The sequence below is a fragment of the Triturus cristatus genome, chromosome 3_2 (assembly GCF_964204655.1).
Source record: "Triturus cristatus chromosome 3_2, aTriCri1.1, whole genome shotgun sequence".
In the NCBI taxonomy this organism is placed as follows: Eukaryota; Metazoa; Chordata; class Amphibia; order Caudata; family Salamandridae; genus Triturus; species Triturus cristatus.
The window spans coordinates 200,273,304-200,300,786 of NC_140584.1; the positions used below are offsets into that span (position 1 = coordinate 200,273,304).

At 46.5% G+C, this 27,483-nt stretch overlaps 1 protein-coding gene across 1 annotated transcript in view; it reads right to left on the reverse strand.

The window, feature by feature from the left end:
* LOC146857015 (glycerol-3-phosphate dehydrogenase 1-like protein) overlaps positions 1–27,483 on the reverse strand; it is a 186,766-nt gene that overhangs the window by 39,839 nt on the left and 119,444 nt on the right. Inside the window, exon 6 of the mRNA XM_085647502.1 lies at positions 5,214–5,447. Within this exon, the coding sequence (XP_085503628.1) occupies positions 5,214–5,447 (234 nt within the window). The remainder of the gene's footprint in view (positions 1–5,213; positions 5,448–27,483) is intronic.

A 27,483-nucleotide genomic window follows, 5' to 3' on the forward strand; every position in this document is an offset into this window, starting at 1 on the left:
CTCTCCCTCTTGTCCAACCACGCAATCAATTTGCCAGCCTTGTCACCCACATCATACAATCGCCCCTGCTGCTCTCTACTGAGGCCCCTGGCCGCCTCCGTAACGAGGGCCCGATAGGCCGCCTGCTTTAAATGCAAAACATGCAACTTGGCGTCTGTTACCCCGCTCCCCAGGTCACCCTCCAGTTCTGCGATCTCGGCCTCAACCCAGGTCACCTCCTCCCGCTCGCGCCGCCGGGCATTGGAAATAAAGGAGAGGGCCTCCCCTCTAAGAACCACCTTGAAAGCCTCCCACAGGGAGATGGCAGATGGGACCGACCCCACATTCTCATCGAAATAGCGCTGTAAGGATTTGATCAAGTCGGCACGAATGGTGGGGTCGCGCAAATACCATGCATTGATCGGGGCTACCCTGCCATCCCCCCTCGGGAAGACATCGAAATGCAACAACAATGGGGAGTGGTCTGAGAAACCCCGTGCCAAATGGCGCACCTCCCCCACCCTCCCTGCATGGGCCGCCGGGACAAGGATGTAATCAAGCCGCGAGAGGCTGCCATGGGCCCCCGAGTGGAAGGTGTACTGTTGCAATACGGGATGCTTTAAGCGCCAGCAATCCACCAGGCCCAGCGTGTCTAAAAGGCCGGGCAGCCACGCCTGTGCCTGGGGGAGGTCCCTAGGGGGATGGCGGTCCATTGACCCAGAGGCAACCGCGTTAAAGTCCCCTCCAACCACCAACAGGCCACCCGGAAGGTCCAGAAGGAGGCGCCCAAGGTCCGCAAATGTAGTGGCTTGTAACCCAGGCGGGACGTACACTGATATAAAGATAAACACTCTACCCTCCATTCGTCCCACCAGAACAGTGTAACGTCCCCTCTCATCATGGCGCACCTCGTCAATCTCCAGCGGGAGCGAGTTCTTGACCATAATGCCCACCCCCCGCGAGCCCGAAGTGAAGCCGGAGTGGGCCGCCAAACGATATCCCCGCCGATTCATTGCATGAAAGGTGTTACCTATAAGGTGTGTCTCCTGCAGGAAGACAACATCTGGTGAAATACGTTTTAAATACTGCAGGACCACACCACGTTTAATCCTATCCCCCAGGCCGTTAACATTCCATGACAACACAATCAAATCCCTACCCCCCATGATACGTCAAAACAATCGGTCGCCCCCCACCGAGCATCTTAAAAACGACAAAACAGTTGCGGGTTTGCCTTGCGGTGTTAACAAACAACACACCCCCCCCACCCCCCGGTCCCAACAGAACTCCCCCCTCCCTGCACCCCTGCATGAGCCCAGACAGCCCCCCCAAAGTGCAGTGTGCCTGTCGCCCCATAGCTAAGTACTAACTAGTCCCCCAGAGGAGGAGGGAAGCCCCCAGCAGACCCCACCCGACCTCCATGGGAGGGGAACCTACAAAAGCAATATATGGTAAAGGAGCAATATCCCGAGCAAGGCCTATACAGTCACCCCTCAATTCTGATCCGGCGGGCCCTCCCCGCCAGCCGTGCCCCCCCCACCCCGATCTCCAGGCAAAGTATCTAACCAGTCCCCAGCCGCCTCGGGCCGGTCGAAGAAGTGCGTACGGCCATCCACCTCCACCCTCAGCTTAGCCGGAAAGAGCATTGAGTACTTGAGGTTTAGGTCCCGTAGGCGACGTTTAATACCGAGAAAGCTCTGTCGCTGCTTCTGGACCGCCGGAGTAAAGTCTGGGTAGAAGTGTACATCCATGTTGTCCAGCCTGACCGGTCCCTGTTGCCTGGAGGTCTGGAGGATGGCGTCTCTGTCACGGAAATTAAAAATCCGGGCAATAATAGGCCGCGGCGGGGCACCGGTCTTAGGGCGGCCCCCAGGGACCCGGTGGGCACGCTCCACCGCAAAAAGCTTACTCAGCCCCCGGGGCTGGAGATGGGTCAGGATCAATTCTTCCACAAAGAGATCCGCCGCCTCCGCCTCTCGGCCCTCCGGCACACCAATAATGCGAACATTGTTCCTCCGGGCCCGACCCTCGGAATCCTCCAGTCGCCGGTCCATCAGGGCGCTCGCCTGGCCAAGCCGGCGCACCTCCTTCTGGAGGGCCACCACGTCCGTCGTGAGGCTCGTTGTGGTGTGGGCCAGGGAGTCAACTCGGTCATTCGTTTTTGACAAGTCTGCCCTCACAAGGCCCACATCCACCAGGACCGAGTCAATTTTTTGCGCCAAGGTATCAAAACGCTGGTCCACCGAGGCCTTCATCTCTGCGATGGCGCCCATGACGTCCCGGAGGGTCAGGTCCACCGGTTGGGCAGGTGCCTCCGTCGGGCCCACCAGGGATGACCGCGCTGTCTCAGGAGAACCCTTCTGGAGCGTATAGCGATCCATACTATTGGCCTGGTGCGCCGTGCCACGGCGGGTTGTCTTCATCTTCGCCCGGTCGCCATCTTGTTTGGTGGACATGCTGGCCCTTACACCGTCGTGCCAAGATCTCCAAACGGGCCGCCACACCAAATCACGGGTGTCAGGGGGGGGGCGGGGGCGACCACCGGGCAGCGGGTCAACCCACCGCCGGCGGATCAGCCGGGCACCTGGACAAGGCAACACCACCGCACCCCGCTCCGCAGCCCGACCCCGCCAGAGGCAAGGAGGGCGCAAAAGCGAAAGTGAAAGTGCGGGGTATGCGAGTCGCTCAGCCCCGCTCGCCGTTGTTATTCACTTCGTCCCCGGATCGCCCCACTACTCCAATCCGGGGGGCCGGCGAGGAGAAGGCCGCAACCTTCAATCGACGCTCCCACCGGTGTTCGGGGTCCGATTCGAGCCCAAAGAACGGGCGGCGCCTCAGCTCGGGTTCACCGACACAGTCCCCTCAACAAGGACAGGATATCGCCAGGATTAATTCAGGAGGTCGCGGAGGTCCTCGGGAGCCTCGCACCTACGCGGCCATCTTGGTTGCGCGCTAGGCTCCTCCCCCCCACTAAGACATTTCTGACTTTGTATGTGCGCTGTAGGATGCAGCACACATGCAAAGAGGGAGAAATGAAAATATTTCTCCTCATTATGCCTGCTTGAAGGAAGCCCAGAATTTTAGCAAAAATTCCTGTTAAAAAATCTCTGTAGATAGAGATTTGAATCAAAACCCATTGGTGGTTGCATGGGACTGTCCATGCACCATCCATGGAACGCCTCCTCGACACAAAGTAACGCAACAAAGTGCATTATGCAGCTCTGTGTTACTCTTGGTTACAATGCAGAACAAATTGTGACTTGCTTTGGATTGTAAATTGCACCCCAATACTTTAAAAAAGTAACGCAAACCAGACATAAAGTACCTGTAAATTTAAGCCATCTATATTTATTGTCAAATTTTCATAACTCTGCTCTAAGAGTAGAATACTGCTGCCTTGCTTCAGGACAAACTGTGTTGCACTGGGTTTTTGGAATGCATATCCACGTCCCCCAACTCTCACCCACAATGCAGCTTCAATAGCATGAGCTAATGTGCATGTGGTAATGGACACCGGGACTGCATCTGGTGGCTTTTGCACTGTCCCTGACCGTGCTTTGTGACTAGAAGAAATTTACATTGGCATTGCACTTTTTACATTTGTTTATGCGCAACAAAACTAAAATACAAGCACAATACTAAAAAATGTTGTTAAGAGTTTTGTATGGCTCAAGCTTTATAACTTTCGCTCAAAAACCATAGCCAGGGTTCTGTACTCTGAAGGAATGAAGAACACTTTCACAGCGCGACCGTCATAGGAAACGTCATGAGTACATAAATTAATTTTGTAAAATTCTGTTTTTTGTACAGGGTTGCTTGTGATTCTGTTTACAGCCTGTTACCTACAGATGAAAACGATTTCTGCCTTCCATCCCCCTCAAGTTACCGGTAATGTAAGAAAACAAATAATATATTTTAGAGAAGTGGGGTGACAGTTCTAAGATGCCAAGGCCCAGATTTACTATGGTTTTGTGTTGGGCTGCATCACTTTGGTGGATCAGCTGATACAACTTGATTTTTGGCATTAACAAAGCTGCTTTACGTGGTTTAGTAAACACAAAGTAACGCAACGCAGCGCACAGTGCTGCCATGCCTTGGGTAGACGTTACCTGGGTGGAGTGTGGGCGTTCCCATGCATTCACACATATATTTTGACGCAAACCCAAATTTACAAAGACTTGTACACCTGGGTATGCACCAAAATGGTGTTCCAACCCAACAGATATAACGAGGAGAAATATTTTTATTTGTCCTTGTTATTTCCTCTTTCCATCTATGCTGCAATCTGCAAAACACATTGAAAGAGGAATATGCCTCTATGGATTGTTTTTTTTTTTTTAGGAAGATGTTTCTGCACAAAAACAATCCTGCCCATAAGGAAGGCACCCTTGCACATGGTGCATGTGTTCACAAGAAGAGAGCAGAAATGCTCCATATATTTGTAAGTATGGAGCATTTCTGCTCTCTCCCTTTCACGCACACAGTGCAGCAAGTTCTCTTGCTGCAACCCACATTACGTGAAATAATAGTAAATAAACCTTCAAAATGCATTCCTGTGCCAAATAGAGAAGGGAAGATTGCAAAAAAGGACTGAGCAAGTTGTGGGCTTAATTCACAAAGCTGTTTGCACACCTACTTTTGCCTATGGGGCAGCATTTACAACAGCAAAATCTGTATTCACAAATAGATTTACGTACACTTAAATTAAAGTACTATTGCAGCACCTTCCAAATAACCGAATGTGCGACAAGGGGTGGATTGTGGTTGTGTCTCTTAAAGGAGCTGAACATCAACAGACCTCCCATTTTGAGATATTCACAAACTTTTGCGGTAAGTTTTTCACCCTGAAAATGGACAGTCTACTGTCTAAGGCAGAAATAACAAACTGTTTTCATGGTGGAGAGGGAACTCATCGGAGGGTGTGAAGGGGAAAAGGTTTCTCCACTGGGAAAATACTATCCCAGCAAGGAAAATTTGTTTGTAAATGTAATAAATCATTACAATTACGCATACAGAAATGTGGACTTGCTGCATTGGTAAATAATAATGAATTCCAAAGAAGTTGGAAATACCTGTGAAATGTAGGGGTAAGCCTATGGGAGCAATGTCTGACAGTCTGGCATGCTTTTTCCCAATTGACCCTATGTGTTTCAACCTTCCACAATCAACTGATTAGACAGCACAGTTCAAGAAGTGCTGAGGTCTATTGCAAGTGACCCTCAATCACCATTTACCTTTCCAGTTTTTGCAAAGGCCTCTGCCACTTTTCTGTTACGTCCCCCGTAGCATGTGGTAATAAGGTCAGCAACTCCGCAGCTTTCCAGAAAGGTAGCAGTGGCGACTTCCCCTTTGCAGAAGAGTTTAGCAAAAGCCACCATCTCCATGAGGCCTAGCCGTATGACTGCCGCCTTAGTGTTGTCGCCGAATCCCAGTCCGTCGCAGAAGCCGGCACCCACAGCGACAATGTTCTGCAACCGAAGCAATGGAAGAGCGGACATTACCAAAACATGTCGGTAGAGTTCAAGGAACACAGATATAACTCACAACATTATAATATCACCATGCTGACACTTTATGAGGTGCTATATTTGATGTTTGTCTGTTTTATGAAGTCTGTACTCTGTGACTTAGCAAGGGTGTCTTGGCCATAATGCAAGCAGGGAAAATGCGTATGCATCTGCACCTGTTGGCTAGTAGACGACACCCATAATTCGGGTTAAGGGGGCACTTCACTTTCTGTGGCCCCGGTACATTACACTAATGACAGTGACACCCCTCTCTGCACGGCAACCTGTGTCCTGCAAATACGTCTTTTACACACTCCATTTCAGCTCTTGGCCTGCTATCACTAATGATATAATCCTATAGGCAGCAGGTGAAAGCAACTACTGAAGAAACATAGACTGCATGAAAATAGACTTAAAAACATCTACTGCCGAAATACATACCATACATAAATAGCTTCTAAAACAAGCAATGTCAAATGTCAGAGTTCGAAACAGGAAGAGTCACCACGACAGCATGGGCAGCTGTAAAATACAGGTGACCTTTGCTGTTACACGTTCCGAGGACGGGTTGGGGACAGTGGATTCCAAGAGTATTGGAATTTCTGAAACTTGTGTGCTCGTATCACGGAGCCGTCACTCTGGTCACCTGTATTTTACAGCTACCCATGCTGTCGTGGTGACTCTTCCTGTTTCGAACTCGAATATTAGACGAAGCAACATTATATTCTTACTATTGCCTTGAAGAAGTTCCAGTGTGGAACGAAACGCGTTGGCTGCGAGTCTTTTTACAAGAAAATTAAAAGAATACTTCAAAAATATTGTTTGGACCTGGACTTCTTACTGGTGCACCTTCCTCTTTTGCTCTATTTTGCACGCAAATGTTGAACGCGGCTATCGGTTGTGCTAGTTGGCGTTGGGTAGTACCGTCGGCGCAAGCACCCCTCTCCCACCCTCACCGCCAGCACCACTATGGTGCATCACACGAGTATCCGCACTACAGTTTAGTAACTCTGGACACTACTGTGGTTCAAAAACCGTGCTACAGCTGTGTGTACATGTTTGAGCAGCACATATGATCCGGGAGAGGCCCATGGCGTCACGAGAGCTGCGCCTATGAGCGGCGCCTATGAAAGGCTATGGGTGTACACATACATTTAATACGCTGTTATTTATTGCCTGTGTACTACAAGTAAATAAACTTGTCATTTTGAAAATGGGAAGAAAGCTTGGACCTTGAGAGCTCGGACTCCTCTGCGCCGGAGAGGGACAACAAGAAGTGGATGCACTCGTATGTTGACAACAGAGTCCAAGATAAACACATGTTTTCCTTGTAAACTGAATCTGGTGAATTTCACGCCTGGGAGCACGTGTCCCACGGCACCCATCGATCACGGCTCGTGCACCGCACGTCATAGGCCTGGATTACAAGTGGAAGTGGCCAGGACATTCTTTAAGGCTTCAGGGAGCTCCCTGAGGCCGGATGAAAAACGTTGATTTATTATTGTTCGCAGGTCTGCATCTCCGCTCAGTCTGTGCGGCTAGCTCAGTGGGTTGGGCTTCCTCCAGTCTGATGAGTTCAAATTCGAGCAGGGCCTACTCAGCATTTTATCCTATAGATATTGATAAAATGAGGTCCAGTTTGTGGCGTGACCTGCTTTAAAACTGAAGGCTGCTCTAGAGAGGAATGGTGTCGCATAGCTTTAATTGACAACATTAAAATGTTATAAAATCAATATAATGTAACAATGCTCCTAAAATATTTGCATTTTAGAGTAATGGACACTTGTTAGGCTTTGACAAATGGCTAGACGGATCAAGGATAATGTTCTTGAGCACACTGTGATCTTGGACAAATCACTAACCTCCTTGTGCCTCAGTCCTCTTATCTGGACAGGTTAGACGCCTCTGAAAGTGGCTGAATACCAGAGTAAGCCAATATATGTCAATAATTGGACTGTACTCCTTACAGATCACGGGATGATCACCCAGGGTCCCTGCTCTTTTGATGACAGGGAAATGGGCCCATAGCTGCATTTGTCATTTGTACACTGTTCCTTTCATTGTATCAGACCTCTATGAGCCTGGTCTACGACTCTCCAATTTATGATGAGCAAACTCTGCTATGTATAATTCCATATATGTCATCACAATATTATTTTGTTGTTATTAGCATGTGCTTATGATAGTGTGCCTATGTTTTATGCATGTAAATGCCTAATGTTATCATTTAACACTAATGCAGAATGTTGCTGTTTTATATAGGAAACCTAGGGCCTAATGTATAATTTGGGCACGGCCTGTCATTCCGCTGGGGGGGGGTGGGGGGGAATGGAGTAAATGACTCCTTGCCCAATGTGGAGGGGCCGCCCACCAAATTTATAAATGACTGCCAAATAGGCAGTCATTTATAATGCATTGACAGGAACTGCTGTCACGGCGGTTCCTGCCAATGCATTTGACTGTTTGGTGCAGGATGTGTGAGTTTTTATTTTTAAACAGAAAATCACATAACGGGATTTACTTTTTTTTTTTTTTTTTTTTTTTTTTTTTGAAACCTTTATTGACATCGTAATCAATTACACATATGGGCCTACAACCCCCGGGGCCGGCCGCTAGACACGAAAATCACAGCAAGCAAGGCTATCACAGTCAGTACCTCGGGGAGCAAAATCTCGTCGCTAGCAGACTCCCAATCTTGAACAGCCCAGGTAGGAGATCAGGATAATAAAGGTTTACATTTTATGATGAAAGGATCAGGTGCCAAACAGTTTCCCAGATAACGAAAAATGGCAGGCAGAGCGATAAATGTCGACAATATACAGCAATCTATCTTAGCAATGGCACTTGAAACAGGAAATTAAGGATGTAGAGAAAGGACACGGCCATTGCGTCTGCAACCCCCTGCCCCAAGACCCAGGAGACTCCACGGAAATTATGGCACTCCGGAAACAGTAGCGATTGACAACAACGGAATACTATCCTACTGATCCCAGGAAAAGGACAGGAAAGAATAAGAGAAGAAAAAGAGGCCATGGAAAAAGGAGACGAAAGACTAAAGAATCCCCCCCCCCAACCCCCCACCCTGCACCTCTGCAGATGAGTACGGCCCCTCCCCCCAGCAGCGTGCCTGTCGCCCCGGAACCAGACCCGAAATATAGAAGAAACAGAGAAAGGGAGTAGAAAAAGAGCCCCCACCAGACGGGGGGGGTTGAGAGACTATTAATAAACTGGAGGAGGGCCTACAGAACACGCCCCCGACTTCTCCCTCTTGCACCATATGTTGTCCCATAAAGCAAGCAATAAAGAACCCCAAATCGACCCCGTCGAGAAAGGAGAAAGAAGCAGTGCATACTTAGTACATCAACAATTACACCGTGTGAACACACAACTCCCGAGCCCGCCCGCCTAGTAGGTGACCACCTCTGGAGGGTCAGCATCATCCTTGGCCACTCTTTGAAAACCCACCCATGCCTACCCCACGTCCCAGAGCCATGTCCAATGTCACCAGGGAAAGAGGCGTCCAATAAAACTCAGGAAGCAACACACACCGGTAGGGTAGAGGGCTCAGAAGATCGATACAGTCAGTTCCATGGAAGATCGTCTTTCCCAATGCCGATCCAGGATTTACACTACACACCAGGCCCAGGAAGGCGGAATCAGCCAGAGCGGGCGACCATAGCCCGGAGGCTGCCCGGGTCATCGGAGGCCACGCACGGATCGAGGCCACCCCCTCCCACTCAGGCCAAAGACCATCGGTACCGACCAGATCCACCGCCAGCTGAGCGCACGTTGACATTCTGTCCGGAGAGTCCAGGCGTGCACTATTCACCGGGGCGATCACGACGTTGTCCCCCCGTGCGCGGCATGAGAAGTCCCAGCGTACCTGGGGATAGGCAGGTGGCAGCTGCTCCGACGCCAATGTCACTCCATCGAGCTTGCTCCCCAACACCCAGGTGCCGTGAATCAAGGTGGCGTGTAGGGCACCGAGAGCCTCGAGAAGGTCCCCGTACCCCAACGCAGCTCCCGGCTCCCGCTCCGCTACGTTCCTCAGAGTCGCACCCTCCCAATCCTGCCGAGACCCGGTGTACAGGATGTTGGACTCTGTCGCACCAAAATAGCCACAGGGTAGGTCCATCCCAGATCGGGACCGGGACTCAGACACAGGCGCCTCGGGTTCCATGGCACTGGTGGCAGATTCCGAAGGCAAACAAACAGGGTGTCCGGTGTGTGGTCCTGGGCCACAGTCGCCCCCACCACGGACCAGCGCCCGCGAAAATCCGGGAGCGGCCCGCGAAAATCACCAGAGAGTCTTGAAGTGCCACCTCGGGCACACACGCGTTCAGCTACGCTTTAGGCACCCACTCCCTGGCGACTCGTGCGGCGGGGGCCGTAAAGCTATGCCCCAAACTGCGTCAAATTTTAGTGTTGTTATAGGCCACGTTAGGAATGGGGCGAGCTCAGGTACCTGTGCGGTTCTTCCCGGGCACCGTCAGACACCAACAAGCCAGAAGGGATCCAGCACGAGCTCCACACCCTCCGCCGAGCTCCCCCCCAAATGAGTGGGCCTCCTATTCAGTTCGTCGGCGCAGGCAGCACAACAGTCTCTGCTAACGGTAGGAGACCAAGCGTTTCAGGCTGCACTGAGCCGCACCAACCTGCCGAGTCTCCCCGCTCCGTTAGCTCAGGATGACAAAGGCCGGGGCAGGGGGGAGCGGACACCACCAGCAGGTCAATGGCCCTCGAGCCGGGCTCGGAAGAAGGTCCCCGCGGCCAAAGCGGCCGCGACAATAGAGCACGGCGATGCGCCGTGCTATCGCGCCACCGCCGTGAAAAAGGGAAGCCGGCCAAGGGCGTCTCACCAGGGGCCACAGTCAGGTGGGGGCGTAGATCGGATGCCCCGGTGCAGGTCCAGGCAATTCTGAGGGCAAGCAGTGGTCCCGGTGAAGCGGGGACAGCAGGAGTAATCCTTTGTTAGGGACGAGCCGCCGCCATCTTCCCCCTCGCGGCCGGCTCGCCCCGCCTCACCTCGGTCAGAGCGTTTCGGTGCCGCTCCGGAGCCCAGTCTCGGCCCCCCAATCCTCAGCGCTGCTGCTGCCGTGTGTCCGCCCAGTCGCCGCCCAGGCCGCTCGGGACAAGGATCCCCTCGCCGGCCCCACAAGTTGCGGCGCCACCGCCGGGTGTCCAACGGCCCGGCTGGGCTCGGCACTGTGCGTCCCGGCTTCAGGCCCTGGCGAAGGACGAGGCTTCCGGGGACGATTTCTCCGCGGTTGGGCGAGCTACGAACACCGGAACCGGCGGGATGGGGTCCGTCGGTATTCCGGTCACGGGATCTGTCGAGGGATGAAGCGGATCAGTGGTCAGGATAGTCGCGGGCGAGGATGGACGGCGGAGCTCCCTCACAACGCGGCCATCTTCAGCCCATGCTTGGCTCCTCCCCGGGATTTACTTTTTAACAAGCATTTGCAATGCAAAAGGTCTCGCATTTGCGAGAGTTGGAGCTATTGGCATTGTAAATTTCAATGCCTTTTATTCATTTGTTTTGAAAACCTGCAAGTTGTGCATAAACACGCACCTTGTATGTATAGTCCTTGATTACGAGAAGCAAGGCTGGCAGTAAAAGAGACTGCCAGCCTTGCTTCTCATAAGCAAGGACTATAAGTACAAAGTGCTTGTTTACACACAGATTGCAGGTTTTCAAACGCATAAACAATGCCAATAGCTCAAACTCTCGCAAATGCGAGACCTATTGCATTGTAACTGCTTGTTTTCATTTCCTGGTAGATTTTTCTCTTTCTCAGTGACCATACCTAGATTTAAATCATCTGAACCTCATTTTTTAATATAGCTCAAAAGTGCTTTTAGATTTCTAACATACACAATCAGGGACACGGGTTTAGTGCAACTGGACTGTGTACATTGATGAGCCAGGTTAAAATGAGATAGACAGGTGAAATGTATGCATTTGGCATTTATGTACTGATGATGCGTTTTAGTGAATATGGTCACATTTGATCACTTGCACTCATGGTCAGTACTTCGGCTGTAATGGAGAAGGTGCCGATAAGTGTGTGGCTCCTTGTGTCACCTCCCTGCCGGAACATGCAGAGCTGATCAAGGATGCAGATTCTCTACCAAAACTTTCACAGCTGTTGCTCAAGTGTAGAAGGCAATGCAGGCACGGCAGAGAGAGAGAGGGTTGGGCTTGGGCCATCAAGGAGGTCCTGACGATTCAGCAAAACCAAGACTTCTGCTGTAGAGAATTCCAGCTGCATCCATCCTGCCACAATGTGCTTGAGTAATATGGCCTAACCCCCAGTACAGGCAAAGGGGTTCTTGGCCACACCAGGGGGCTTGAAGAACAACACATCGGCATTTCCTTGTGCCATGTGGATGTTCCAAGTTGTATCATTTGTTCAACATTTGGGTTGGAGTCTAAGCCATATGCAATGTTAACCCTTTCTAAAGTACATCTGTGCTAAAAGGGGCTTGGACCAAAATTCATTTGGGCCCTTAAGGTTGTCCTAAAGCAACCAGAGAACCTGTTCGGGAAATTAGCATTTATGCTACCATTTGAAAAGGGAAAAAGGAAAAGAAACAAAGAGGACAAAGGGGTAAGGAAAGATGACCATTATCAATCAGATGGTAGCTCATGCTCCTATTAACTCCTCATTGGCAAACGCAACACCATGCAGCCCACAAACCTGGGCCCATGAAAGAATTCCAGGAGTGTTTTTGACCAAGGTTCAGGTGGATATGAAAGATGAACCACGGGTATATGCCATCTAACTCTTTGCAATAGTCCCCCCGTGTTCTCTAAACAGGAGGGGAGTTGGGGGTAACGGGTTGATTATTTAAGCACAATATAACCGCCACAGAAAACAGAATACTGCTAATCAAAGTTCAGTCCAAGAGACAATCAACCGAGAAGCACAATTCCAAAGGCAATATTTCGACCAAGATGGAAAGATTGTGAAGTACAAGGGAAGAAAGTCCCCGACTTCAGACAAACTAAGAGAGAGGATCGAGGACAAAATGTCATCTTAAATATAGCCAAACATTCTCGCCAGAACCCTGATTTTGAAAAACAAGGTAAATACCTTGTTACAGATCAAAATATGTCAATTTGCAATTGGATCCAAGGATCTGAGAATAACCCAAAGGTTCCATCTAAAAAGAGACTGGCCCATAATCACAGCGTGCACTGTGGTGGATTGTGGGAAAGTAAATCCTACCATGGCACTATTGAGGAAGTATGCCTATTTGAAGATTGTTTTAGACAGTCAATAAAAGTGACATCAGGCTACCACTAGCAGAGTGGAAGTGCAGTTGAAGTTCCTAAAGGTAAACTGTACCGCGGTGACAAGTGCTCGATGAGACAATTCTATTTCAAACTGGCATGTCCCATGAGTTGCAGATGTCTAACTGGCATTCTGTGCAAAATGGGCTGCAGTTTCAAAACTGGAAAAAGGTTACAATTTCTAGGTTATTGTACCATGCCCTTTTTCTTTCTCTTTTATGTTACAGTATGTCTTTTCTTTTTTCTATGCCATGTTTTCCTTTTTCTTTGTCTGCCCTTTCCCATTTATTGATCAAATATCTTCCCCCATGTTTTAATGTTGGCTTTGCGAAAATGGCTCTGAGCGGAAAGTGTTTAATTATAAACTTGGAAACTTGGATTAATCATGTACATGAACCTTACTTTATCGTACTCTGGTTGAATAATTTAACATGCAGGTGTTAATGTCGCTTTTAGTGAAATAGAAAGAATACAGAAGTTCTGAAGATAGAGAGTTGTGCCAATCACTCTCTGATGAGTAACAAAATGGACCCAGGTATTTTTTTGTTTTGTTTTGTTTTTTTACACTCCCCTTCAATAACCCATTAGGCATGCAGTCAGTTTGCATCCCCTCCTTCCCAGTTCCTGGTATTATTTCTGTGCCTAGATGGTATGAAAGAAAATATGATCAGAATATTGATGCCATCACAGAAACATGGGGCAAGGAAAAACATGATTCATGTATAACCACACAGTTACCACATAGGTTGTGCTAGTATATTCTTGACCAGCACATGCATAAGTAAAGCACATTGATAGTGAAAAAAAAGCCAGTAATTGCACAAGAAATTAAATTAGAAAGCTAAGTAAACATTTGCAAACCCAACAGATCTGTCTTGCATCTTTGAGTCCTGAATAAAGCATTGAAAACCCTGCTGCAGTGACAAAAAGAAGTCATAACACAATTGTTTACTGTATACAAAGTATCTATAAGATAAATAATGTAATATGTGATGATTCGATGTACTGTTGGGGTGTAAAACAGTCCATCATGCATGTATTTCAAGCACACATTAGAAGTTAGAATGATGCACCAAACATCGAATAACAAGAACCATGAGAGAAATATTGCTATATATTGTAAAGCATTGGTAACAACAGGTCTAGCCGGCAATACCGCTGCTAAGCCAGATCTGAAAACACAGAGATGCACAGAAGATGGCCAGCACAGCAAATGCACTTCTATAGAAGTCATAGATCAAATCAGTGAGGGAAGGGGCATAAACATTTTCAAATATGCTAGCAATTCAAAAAATATCTCCTTTGTCATTGCTAGATGAGAGCCTTGTCACCGAAGCCAATGTTCCTGATTTGTTCCCTCATCTCTCTATGGACAGCACTCTGCTGCTTGCTTGCCATCTCTGTTTGTTTAATCTAAGTCCCAAGACACACACACAGAATAATTGTCTTTGCTGCGGCAGATTCTTAAGAAGGCGCACTGTAACAGATTGATGAAGAGCATCGTGAAAGGATGCCAAGTCTTAAACCTATACTTTTGTTCCGAATTTAGGATAGAAATCGATGAGGATGGCCAAAAAGTGACCGACAAAGAAGCAAAACCGAATAGAGCACATACCAGACCATATTAATCCAATGAGGAGTTCCATCAATAGTGGAAAGAGAAGTTTCAATATCTATCTTGGTGACACCTCTTCCCTGCACCACAGCGTTTGGGGAACATCAAGGAGCAAATTAGACCAACCCAGAGACAGTTAGGATACGAAACTAGAACTCAATGGAGGATGGGCCTCAGTGCTTGCATTCCCTGCCAAAGTTCTCAGACATACACGATTTGAATTAATACAATAGAGTGTTTTGCAAAGAACTTACTTAACACCACATTGACTAAACAAAGTTAATCTAGATACTTAGGATACCTATCCAGGTGGTAAGGCATGGGAAATTGGCCTCTCTTCCATATGTTTTAGTGGTGCCAAAACATTACAACCTACTGGGGTGAGGTTCCTTCCATGAACATGCTCATCAGAAAGCTCTGCCTAAAGGCTGCCCTTGTGTGTTAGTGCGCTTTGCCTTGGTAACCTGGATTAGTGTTACAGTTTAGGGTAATAATGAATAACTGTTCACCATAAACCGTTCTCTGAATGCCTGATAATGCGCCTCCAAACAAGTAAGTTCTATTTTTTCTCTAATTGTTTTTATTGTTATTTCATGTTTTGGTCAACGTGGACATGTGTCATTAGACAGAACACTTTATAACCATCACACAATGAGTCAACCAATAGTGTTATCCTCCCATCGCAAGATACACAATGACGTAAATGTTACATTTACTTCCTTTGGCAACAGAGCAATGTAGTAAGTTCTAGTTAAGGCCTTTGCTAAATAGGTATCACATTTTTCCGACCACCACGTGTTGAGTTTTTCAATGCTTGTTGGAAACTAGAATGAAAAATTGCTTGTTTACCCTTCGCCTACGAGGGTCAAATATTATACGTTTTAATTGGTATGCATGATTATAAGCAATTCAGAACACATTGTCATAATGTGCAGCAATGAGATTCATAATATTTCATTACGTGTGGTTAACATAGATGTCTATGATACTATATGTGTAATTGCATTTTAGCTTTATACCTCTTGTGTAGTAGATTTAATTATTTTCATAATTTTGTCATTGCCATTACCTGATGGGTTTTGTAAACCCGGTGGCTGTATTACAGTAAAGGCACGTTTTCATTGTTTGGCCGGGCACCCCGGCGCAAACAATGAAAATGTGCTGTATTACCATGAATGCGCTGCCCCCAGGGCAGCCACGAACTCGCGCTACCCCCAGGGCAGCGCATTACTGTGAAAAACGGCGTGGCTGCTTTAAAGCTGCTTCATGTTTTTACACTGCAGGTGGCAACCGGCCTGTACTTTGAAGGGGAATTAGAAATCCCCTACCAGGCGGGTGCAGTCAGCGACTGCACCAGCCTGCAAGGGGATGTCGGGGGTCCATAGGACCCTCTTCCACCCACCTGATGGCTGCTCTAAGGGGGCACACTAACAGTGCGCCACTTTCTAGGTGGGGCACTGTCAGTGCGTCCCCTGAGAGTGTCTTTGCCTCTGCATCTGTAATACGGACCGGGCGCAGAGGCAAAAGGATCCCCTTATGTGCATGGGCCACGCCCCCATGCAAATTAGGGAACGCCCTCTGAAGGTAGCACTGGCACTTTAAGTGCACCAGCGCTATTAGTATTACAGAAGGTGCAACACAAGCATCTGCGGCACCTTCTGTAATACCAAAGTACCCCGGGGTGCACAAAAAAGGCACAAATGTCCATTGTGTCCTCGCAGCCCTTTCATAATATGGCCCCAGCTGTCCTTAAGTTTATGACTAATGTGCATAGGGGCGCCTGAAAGTTTCCACATTATGGCACCTTAATTACCTATAAGCTTGTACCCAACATGAGTTGTAAATACTTACCTTGAGGATCATGGTAAATGTGTATATCATTATTGCACATTGGTTAGCCTGACAGTTTTTAATATTAAACTTTGGATAGGCTGCTACTGCTGGATTGTCTTAGGGGGGTGTGCTCTCAAACCAGTCTACACACCTTGTGGAAGTCAAATCTTTACTGTATAGCAGGATAGGGTGGATGGTTGAAGAGGGTTGGAGCGTCTAATGCGATTGTTTACTATTTGCTTGCATTGCCTTTGTATTTTGATGCTTATTTCAGTCTTCTGTATATTACTTTATATTTTGTAATTCCCGGGTGTCTTTGTGTTCCATCTGCAACATTTTGTCCTGAGGAAGGGCATATCTCCGAAATGCATTGGGGATTGTATTCCCATTACTTTGGTTGTACAGTTACAATGTTGAAAACTGATTATATGCTTGGAGGGAAAAAAATAATTTAAGATTGAAGAGTTGCTTAATGGAATCAATTTGATCAATAGAATTATGGTTTCATAACTCTGATAAATTACTAATACAGTAGAGTAAACACAGTTGATTTTTCAGTGGTGCCCAGCAGACCTTTTTTCTGCACATTGCAACGGTACCCAGTCTAAGGATGATCGGGTGAAGACACACAACAAACTTTTCAACTAGCTAAAAGTCTACTTATTAAATCAGAGCTATCAGCAACTAATAAAATAGGGTATGCGTGAAAAGATGGTGACCTTTCATTTTTTGGTTTGAAAAAGAAAATTTACACATCTCTCTTAATCTTATACCTTTAACAACAGAACTATCTCTCATGTTAGAGTAACGTTATAGAAACTACATAGGGGCAGACAACACATGTGGGTTAAATCTTCAGACAGTGGAAAGCAGTGATAATGTCAAAACTATTGGAACAAATTGGATTATTATTTGGGGTGGTGACTACCAACCTCAAGCAATAATCACAACCCATTTCAGGGTGAACTACTAAAGTCACTAAATTAAGCTGAACTCCAATCCCTGGTAGCTATGGCACATAGCAACAGGCTTAATTTAGGGAAATATGGAAAGTAGTTGTGCGGTACCAAAAGAGTAATAAAGACAAAATGTAGAACAACAATAATCTCAAACCAAATCAGAACAACAGAGTAAACTTTAATAAACAAAATGAAACCAAAATTACAAAAAATCAAATAAGGGCAACTAGAGATATGAATGATCAAAATTTGAATTAGGATTAGCACCAAGAAGCAAAAAGTGCCAATGATAGTCAATAGTCACAGTAGACCTGGACCTAGGCGCAATTTGAGACTGGTCACAATGGAGCACGAGACTGATACTCCAACTAGGCATGTCCTGGTCAAAGATTTTACCTTCTGACTTAGTCTTTTAAGTCTCAATCCACCACAGGGGTACACTGTAACCCCCCCCCCACCCCCAGGACCTCAGAGGAGGCACTTAGTCTCTGCATGACACCATATGAGTCTCTAACAGCACAGTTCAGTCTAAGTCCAGTTGCCACTGGTCAGTTGGGCAGGTGTAGGAAAGGTCTCTTCCAGCTTGCTGTATCCTTTTAGCTTGAATAAGAGGTCACCCTTATGACAATTGGAGCCCACTGCTTTGTCCTGGGTGCAAGAGGCAGCAGGTCCAGTCCTTCAGGGTTTCTCTCAGGTCACAGGTCCAGTCCTCATCTTCCTCATGTTCACCAGGGTTCTGACGAGGGTGTTTGGAAGTGCCACATTTATGCCTGGCCCTAGCTAGTGGGTGGGAATGATTCTTTGGCACAACCTAACCAATTGGCTAAAAGTTCCCGGGGGTCAGCCCTACCCACTTTGGGTATTTTCAAGATGGCAAACGTCTTCCACCACACTCAACTTGGGCTATGAGAGCTGGGAATAAATGTGGGAGTATACTATGGTAACCTTAGTGTCCTTCCACATCTAACACTAAAATCCAGTTTAAAACAGCCACTGTACCAACAAACAATCCAGAGACAGATGTCTGGTATGACAAAAGCGGGATTCTTCAGCAACTAGACTGTGAATATACAAGAATTGTCTTGGCATCCTGTTCCATTCCTTTAAAGTGCACCTCAAGTGTTATGTGAGAACTCAGCAGATCTGTCAAGCAAGATTTGGCCCCCAAGCCAGATTTGACAGTGTAATATCACATAAGATGCTCACAGCCCCCAACCTTCTGCTGAACTCAAAATAATTCATCCCTGCTCAATCCGGTTAACCTGTCAATCACAGTCGCCTATTGAAAAGCTCCCGGGAGGAATGCCACACCTCACTCATATCTTATTTAAGCCAAGTACAGACTGGGGGGAAGCTGGAGAACTAATGCAAAGAAGTATTAGGATTTTAATCTGTACTCAGGTTTTCTACATAGGACAGCTAGGCCTCCCACAGTGGAAAATAGTGTTTGGGTGGTAGTCATTATAGGGACATGTTAACTTTACATTTCTTCATGTCCTACTTTTAATACTATGCACCATGAACATTAAGAATCCAGGTTTACGGTGACATAGGTGTTGAAATGAGAACTAATGTTTAAAAACAAAAAACACTGGAGTTCGGCAGTTACAGTTTAGTGAGCTAACTATACCTTGCACCCGTCATGTCTTGCTTATGATGTCACATAGTACATCATTCATGACATGTTGAATGACATCATTGATCATTAGAAGATCAAGGGTGACCAGACCAGACATACTTAATGATAGAGGTGTTAAGAACCAAAAAACTACAGTCAACTTGCAGTCCTTCTTTGATGGCCATTGTGTAGGGGGTGAAGTAATACATCTAAATACATGCATGATAATGATTGGCATCACTGAAAGCATTTGAAAAAGGCTTGTTAGCCGAAACGAGCCATGCTGAGTGAAGGTTTGCTCCAGTTTGTTCCTGGTGGAAGGAAGTTTGCTGGTTAAATACTTTGTGCAAGCCACATGCACGCCGGAGGCACCCGTCATTAAAGAATTCGGCAGGTATTGTGGCAATTGTTGGATTATTAAAATGGAACCTGACAGAACCACAGCAGCCCAATGAAGGAATGCGCCTGCTGATAGAAAATCAGGGCATGCTTACATGGAAAGGTATCCGTCACTGAGACCGGCACCTTCTGGTACAGGAACGTGAAGGGGCAGACGGCAGCCGACAAGGGGCATATCCTGTCATGTAATTTGCTCCAGATTTACATCACACAGTGGCATGAAAACGCTATCAGCATGGTATGAGGATATGGAACGATCTTTCCCATTATGTGAATGGATAGTCATGAAAAAGGATTGTCATCATGGAGTTGGCACAGCATTAGAAGATCAAGGGTAACCAGACATACATAATAATAGCGGTGTTACTAACATGTGAACTTCAATCAACTTGTAGTCCTTCTTTGATGGCCATTGTGTAGAAATAGATGTATGATAATGGTTGGCTTCACTGGAAGCATTTGATAAAGGCTTGGTAGCCGAAACACGTTATACTGAGAGAAGGAATTACATTTTTAATTGTGCAGAGTGGAATACATGCAGTTTTAACCCTGTGGAGTGCTCCGGTTTGTTCCTGGTTGAAGGGACTTTGCTGGTTGATTACTTTATGCAGGCCACATGCACGCCGGGGGCACCCACCATTAAAAAGTTCAACAGGTATTGTGGCAATTGTTGGAAGATACCAAGCCAAAAAATCCAAAGAATGTATCGTGACAAATATTTTTTGGGGTGGTATTTCATTCAATAATCCTTTACCACTTTTCTGGATCTTGTAACACTTCAAATACATCTTCATTACCCTTCTTCCTTGACTCAAACACATTTCTGTCATTTTCCAAAGGCATTATTTTCTTCATGGTTTAACCGGTTTAGCTATTTATTTCTCCACCTATTTATTTCGGATTATTTTTAAGCAAAGATGTGTTTCTTTTACAGTTCCCATTCAAGTGTGCAAGGTGTAAGTTGGGAACATTTTCAGTTGAAGGTCCATTAAAAAACACACCAGACCTACTCTTTCTTATTATTTTATTGTTCTACAGTATTACAGTTTCTGAATTATAGATGCTACATTTAAAAACAGAGACAGCAAAGTACGCTTACACGTTGAACGCTGAATTTTCACATGTAATTAGTGAAAACTATGCCATATAACTATACTATTCTAATGTATGCGTAAACGTTAGAAATATCAGTATAAAGTTTGCAAGAAATGTCCCAAGCATTTAGTTTTTTTTACATTTGACAATGGACTGCCTTTGCAATAAAGGAAGGTTACATCTTGTGAAGGAAGCTTACATGATATACAAAAGGGCTTTGAAGATATCAGCTACATACAAAGGGTAACGTCATCTAAAGGTGAACAATGGGTTGGGACACCACCCCAAGCGATTGCCAGTGGTTAGACATATTACAAGCATTCCTCTCATCACCTTTTGTGTGTTTCAGGTGAAGAGCCATCACATGCATGAAAATAGAAGAAATTACATCTCTTGGGGAACAGATACATAATATGCAGATAGAGGAAACAAGCAATACATTGAAATGGAAGCTTTACAGTTATCGAAAGTGAATGGACAGTAAAATTTGTTGGCAAAGGGTCCCATTTCAAATGAAAAGTATGAAATGCCACCTCGCTGGCAATGGTTATCAGAGCACTCTAGGAACCTAACTAAATTTAGAGATGCAAGCATTGAAGTAGGAAAAACAACTGGAAATGTTATATATCAGAAACAGAATGAACGTAAAAAAGTCACTTCCCTTTGCTAACAATATTTAAGTACATAAGATAGAGAGGTGTAAAGGACCAACTTATCTGAGCATAAAAAGGGCAAACGAACCGAAAGGGCCAGTTCTATGACCTAACGAAAAGATGTAATCGGCAACAGCAGAACAGTAAGAAGTTGAACTGCATTACCTTAACTAGAGATGCCATATAAAAAGTCAAAATAATGTTTAAATCCCACTGAGGAACAATAAACAGAGTATGAGGGTACAAGTAAAGCAAATCTTTAATTAAATGTGCACGTGTGGCAATTAAAACATGGAAGGTTGGTCAGGAAGATGCATTCATTGAGATATAGTTCCCTGCCAGCCTCTAAATGTAGCCACCCTAAGCTCTGCTGTGCAAGAGACAATGGAAACCCCAAGACACTGAACAAATAAGATGTAAAAGGATTAATGCCTTCCAACTCACAGAACTGCAAAAACATTTTCTAGCAGCTTGCGTAGGATTTAGTGGTAGGTTTTTCTGGCCCCATGATGAGATCTGATTTACATCCTCAACAAACACCTGAGTTGTGTTTTAACATCTTCCTTCTGTAGGACTAGGCATGGCCTGGGATCAGAGCAACCCAAAATGACACAGTGAAAAGCAGTGCTGGGTAGGGACTGCTTTGCTGGACCATATCTAGGCAATGCATCATTCCTTTTAGCTCCCACATTTGCTCTACTGCCTTTGTTGACCTAGAAAACAGGACAGAGGGAAAGAGACCTGTCAAGACTTCCAGAACCATAGCCAGCATTAGATCAGTGCCAGCAAAAGCTCAACGGTCATTCAAGCAGGGCTCCAAGTATCCATGTGGGCGAAGGCAGCATAGAGTCACCACGTTGTTCCTGCGGCGCTGTGTATTGAACCTGAAGAAGCGAGTACCCCAACATGGCCGCCGAAGGGGATTACAAACAGCGAGGAGTGAGCGCTCTAGTCTTCGAGAGCGCGCGAGCAGCTGTGGAGATGAAGCGCACAGCTGCTCAGGAATCTGCGCACTTCAACTGACCTCTTCACCGGAGTCACAGCGCGGCTCTGAGTGAAGTTCTTGTTCTGAGGGAATTCCTGTCAGCGCTTCTGTTTTGGTTGTTCTTATCGCATGCGCAACGTGGGATTCTGGCAAGTGACTTATTTGAAGAATTCGTAGTATGTATTTAGTTGGTGCCACTTCACGAAATTCTAGTTAATTATCTCAGGTTCCAGAATTGGGGTTAGTACTCCTTCACAGTTCAGTCAGTTCAATAGGACAATATTAGTTTACTCATAGCTAGGGTTTTAAGTCATAGTGTCTACTTCAAAGTTCATCCCTAGAGTCGGAACTACTCCATTACTATTCCTCAAGAGTGTTGTCTGTCCATTCCCCATTGTTCCTTCGATAGACTCTTGTGAGGATAAGCAGAACATCGCCTGTCATCAATCATCTCCAGGGCTCGTACAGATCATATTGTGGGTAAGAGACTTCGCCTGTATTTTCCAATTATTCACAGCAATTGTCCAGAGTGTACATTGAGTTCTTTTTCAGAGATAGTGGGCATAGGAATCTGTGTCGACTCCAGTGTTACTGAAGATCCTGACAGATTGAAGTGCCAAAAAAAAAAAAAAAAAAAAACCTTTCACTCGAGTCGACATGGCTGAGGGATTTGATATGAACTCCTTGGCGGGAATCCTAGAAGGGTTACAGACCCAACTTACACGTTCCACAGAAGAGAATAGAGTCCTGAGGGATGAGGTAAATAGGTCCCAACAAGAAACTCGTCACGTTCAACAGAAATTAGAGGAACTCTTAGCGGGGACAACTCCTTTACCTAGCTTCAACTCCTCTCAGAACTCTAGTGCAGAAGTGGCCACGCAAGTAATTCATTCAGTGGCACCTATTGTCCCCTTAGCCAACCCAGAACGCTTTAGCGGGGACCCCCATAAGGCCCAGATTTTCCTGACCCAATGTTCCCTACATTTCTTGTGCAGATCAGTGGTGTTCAAAGAGGATCAAGCCAAGGTCGCATTCATGTTGTCTTACTTGAGCGGCGACGCCGCAGCTTGGTCTATGCCGTTGGTCTCTCGAGACGATGCAGCTTTGTACGATTTCAACCGTTTCAAGAAGGAATTTCTACGAATATTCGACAGAAGAACGGCCAATCAAGCCACCGACAACGAACTTCTAGACCTTAAGCAAGGCAATCGAGAATTGGTGACATATATAGCTCAGTTCAACAAACTAATCGTCGAGACAGATTGGCCCGACAGTAAACGTGCGGCGATATTCTATCGTGGTCTCAAAGATGAAATAAAAGATGCATTGGCGCAGATCCCGAAACGTCCTCAGGAAATCTCAGAACTTATTGATTTAGTTCTTCAAATAGAGCATCGATTGTTTGAAAGAAGGTCAGAAAAGAAGCGAGACTACAAGTCGTTTGTGCCACGCCTAGACCGTATGAGATCCGAACCCTCAAAACCTGATACGGGTACCGGGGAGGAACCAATGCAAATAGGTTCCATCAGGGGCCCTCTCTCTCAAGAAGAAAAAGATAAAAGGCGAGCAAATCAGTTGTGTTTGTATTGTGGTACCTCGGGACATTTTGTGAGGGAGTGTCCGAAGAGAAACAAGAGTAACCAGGGGTTAAAAGATCGATCCCACCAGTAACAGGAGTTGCCCTGGTGGGATGTTCCAAACAGTCAACTCATGAGCCTCAGCAACAGATTAACACATTGCAGTCAGCGGCCCCCCATCTTACAGTATTTTTTACAGTCAAATTCGGAACCCAGAATTTGGAAGAAGTCTCAGTCATGATTGATTCGGGGGCCACTGGGAACTTCTGTGACCTGAGATTTGCGCAAGAAATGGGCATAAGGGCGATCAAGAAGAAGAATCTCGAAGTCGTAAAGGCAGTCGACGGCTCCAATTTAACTTCAGGACCCATAGTAGAAGAAACAGAGACCTTAGAATTGGAAGGATTGCAGGGTCATCGAGAATTTATTAGATTTAACCTCATAGACGCACCCCAGTTCCAGCTGATTTTAGGGTTACCATGGTTGACCACGCATAACCCGGTTATCGATTGGGAGAGGAGAACAGTCAAGATGAACTCGGAATTTTGTCAGAGGAATTGTTTTACTAAGAAGTCAGAAGAGTGCGAGGGACCGCCGGCTACAGGGTTGGCCAAGTTGTCGCTCCACATCTGCACTGTTAGCGCAGTGGAAATACCAAAAGAATACCAAGATTTGGCGAGTGTGTTCGACAAAAGGAATGCAGAGAAATTACCACCACACAGAAGCTATGATTGCAAGATCGAATTGGAAGCCGGTGCCAACCTGCCCTGCAGTCGAGTTTACGCACTCACCGAAAAAGAGAACATCTACCTCAAAGAGTATTTGGAAGAGTTTACCAGGATGGGTTTCATAAGGCCATCACAGTCTCCAGTTTCATCTCCGCTTTTCTTCCGGCCAAAGAAGGATGGGACTCTCCGCACGTGTATCGATTACAGAGCCTTGAACCAAGTTACAGTGAAAAATCGGTACCCATTGCCACTAATCAATCAACTATTGGATCAAGTCAAAGGAGCAAAGATTTACACCAAGCTTGACCTGCGTGGAGCTTACCATTTGGTGAGAGTAGCCGAGGGTGATGAATGGAAAACAGCCTTTCGGACCAAGTATGGGTTGTTTGAGTATCAAGTGATGCCTTATGGGTTGAGCAATGCCCCAGCAGCATTTCAAAACTTCGTTAATGATGTTCTGAGAGAATTCTTGGATCGAGTGGCTGTCGTCTATATTGATGACATATTGATTTTTTCCGACAACTTGGAAGATCATGTCAAGCATGTGCGAGCTATACTCCAGAAGCTTTTGGATAACCACTTGTACGTGAAATTGGAGAAGTGTTCTTTCCATGCCGAGAAGGTGGAGTTCTTGGGATTCATGTTGTCCGCAGCAGGGGTCGAGATGGATAATTCAAAGGTCCGTGCCATTCAGGAGTGGTCATCGCCAGGAAGTGTGAAGGAAATCCAAAGTTTTATTGGTTTTGCCAATTTTTACCGGAGGTTCATTCCTAATTTCTCGTCTAAAGTCACTCCCATCACACACCTGCTAAAGAAGGGACAAAAATTTGTGTGGACTGCAACGGCAGAACAAGCCTTCCAAGACTTGAAGACGGCCTTCATTAGCGCCCCCATTCTAATGCACCCTGATCCAGAACAAGCCTTTTTCGTCGAAACTGATGCATCAGACTTCGCAACCGGAGGAATTTTGTCACAGAGGAACAAAACGACGGGACAACTGCATCCGGTGGCCTACCGGTCCAGGAAGCTGTCGGACACGGAGCGCAATTACTCCATTGCCGACAAGGAACTACTGGCTGTTCGAGAAGCATTCCAAGATTGGCGACACTACTTACTGGGGGCCAAGCATACTGTCACTGTGTTTACAGACCATCGCAACCTCCAATTCCTAAAGTCTGCCAAAACACTTTCGCCACGTCAATTGAGATGGTCCTTGTACTTCTCAGAATTTGACTTCGTGATCACATACAAACCAGGTGCGAAAAACGGGAAGGCCGATGCACTGTCGCGCATGAACCCAACAGCCGAAGAGAAACCTTCAGTCGAAGAACCCATAGTCCCATTGAAACAAATAATCGGAGCCATGCAAATGAAAGAATTCGATGAACAAATTCAGCAAGTCTGCTCAGAAGGGGATCTTCGTAAGTGGGCCGAGGCCGATGCTAAAAGAAACCTTGTCGAAGGACTCCCATATCATGAAGGCAAGCTATATCTTCCAACCAGAACACTCCAAGAAGAGGCTTTGAGAGGTTGTCACGATGATCGGATGGCAGGCCACAAGGGGGTCAAGAAGACCGAAGAACTGGTCCGGCGACACTTTTGGTGGCCGGGTCTGGCAGCCCAAGTAAGACAATATGTTTCGACCTGTGAAGTCTGCATCAAAGGGAAGCCCAGTCGTCAGGCCCCACAAGGGTTATTGCAACCCTTACCTAACGCACCCTACCCCTGGCACACCGTGACATTAGATTTAATAGTGGATCTGCCCTCTAGTCAAGGTAACACAGTGATTTTGGTGGTGGTGGACTCATTTTCTAAAATGGGACATTTCATTCCTTTCAAGGCTGTACCCACAGCTTCGCAATTAGTACAGACATTCAACCAACACATCATTCGGGCACACGGAATTCCACAAGTAATCATCTCAGATAGGGGGTCACAGTTCATGTCGAAGTTTTGGAAGACCTTTATGCACAACTTAGGCGTTGACGCACGTTATTCAACTAGTTACCACCCCGAGACAGACGGTCAGACCGAGAGGTTGAACCAGGAGCTAGAACAATATTTACGCCTCTATCTGTTAGAGCAGGATGTGGAATGGTCCGAATTACTGTGGACTGCAGAATTCGCATACAATAACGCAACTCATGATTCCACAGGGTTCACTCCATTTTACTTGAACACAGGCAGACATCCAGCTATCACACTGGGGAGACAGATTGGGGAGGTCCCTGCCGTGGCTAGAGTAATGGGGGAGCTGCAGCGCGCTTACAAAAGAGCTTTGAGCAATTTAATCAAGGCCAAACAATCCTATAAAAAGCAGGCAGACAAAAAGAGAAGACAAGGCCCACAGTTTAAAAAAGGGGACCAGGTGTGGCTATCCACAAGGCATTTGAGATTAAAGGGTAATCGGAAGTTTCAGCCTAGATTCATAGGGCCATTTAAAATTCAGAAGATCATAAATCCTGTAGTGGCGAAGTTACAATTACCAAAGTCACTGAAAATTCATCCGACCTTCCATGTTTCCCTTCTGAAGAAAAGTCCAGACAAGGTCAGATTAAAAAACTCTCCACCCGCCATAGTGGCAGAATCGAGCGAAGAATACGAAGTCAGCAGAATCTTAGATTCCAAGGTGACAAGAAACAAACTGTATTACTTGATAGAGTGGAAGGGGTACGGACCTGAGGAAAGGTCGTGGGAACCAGCAGTCCATGTAAATGCCCCACGACTAGTTAAGGCCTTTCATCAGGCACACCCAAACAAGCCCGCTGTGGAAGGAACATTCTTGAAAGGGGGTACTGTCAAGACTTCCAGAACCATAGCCAGCATTAGATCAGTGCCAGCAAAAGCTCAACGGTCATTCAAGCAGGGCTCCAAGTATCCATGTGGGCGAAGGCAGCATAGAGTCACCACGTTGTTCCTGCGGCGCTGTGTATTGAACCTGAAGAAGCGAGTACCCCAACATGGCTGCCGAAGGGGATTACAAACAGCGAGGAGTGAGCGCTCTAGTCTTCGAGAGCGCGCGAGCAGCTGTGGAGATGAAGCGCACAGCTGCTCAGGAATCTGCGCACTTCAACTGACCTCTTCACCGGAGTCACAGCGCGGCTCTGAGTGAAGTTCTTGTTCTGAGGGAATTCCTGTCAGCGCTTCTGTTTTGGTTGTTCTTATCGCATGCGCAACGTGGGATTCTGGCAAGTGACTTATTTGAAGAATTCGTAGTATGTATTTAGTTGGTGCCACT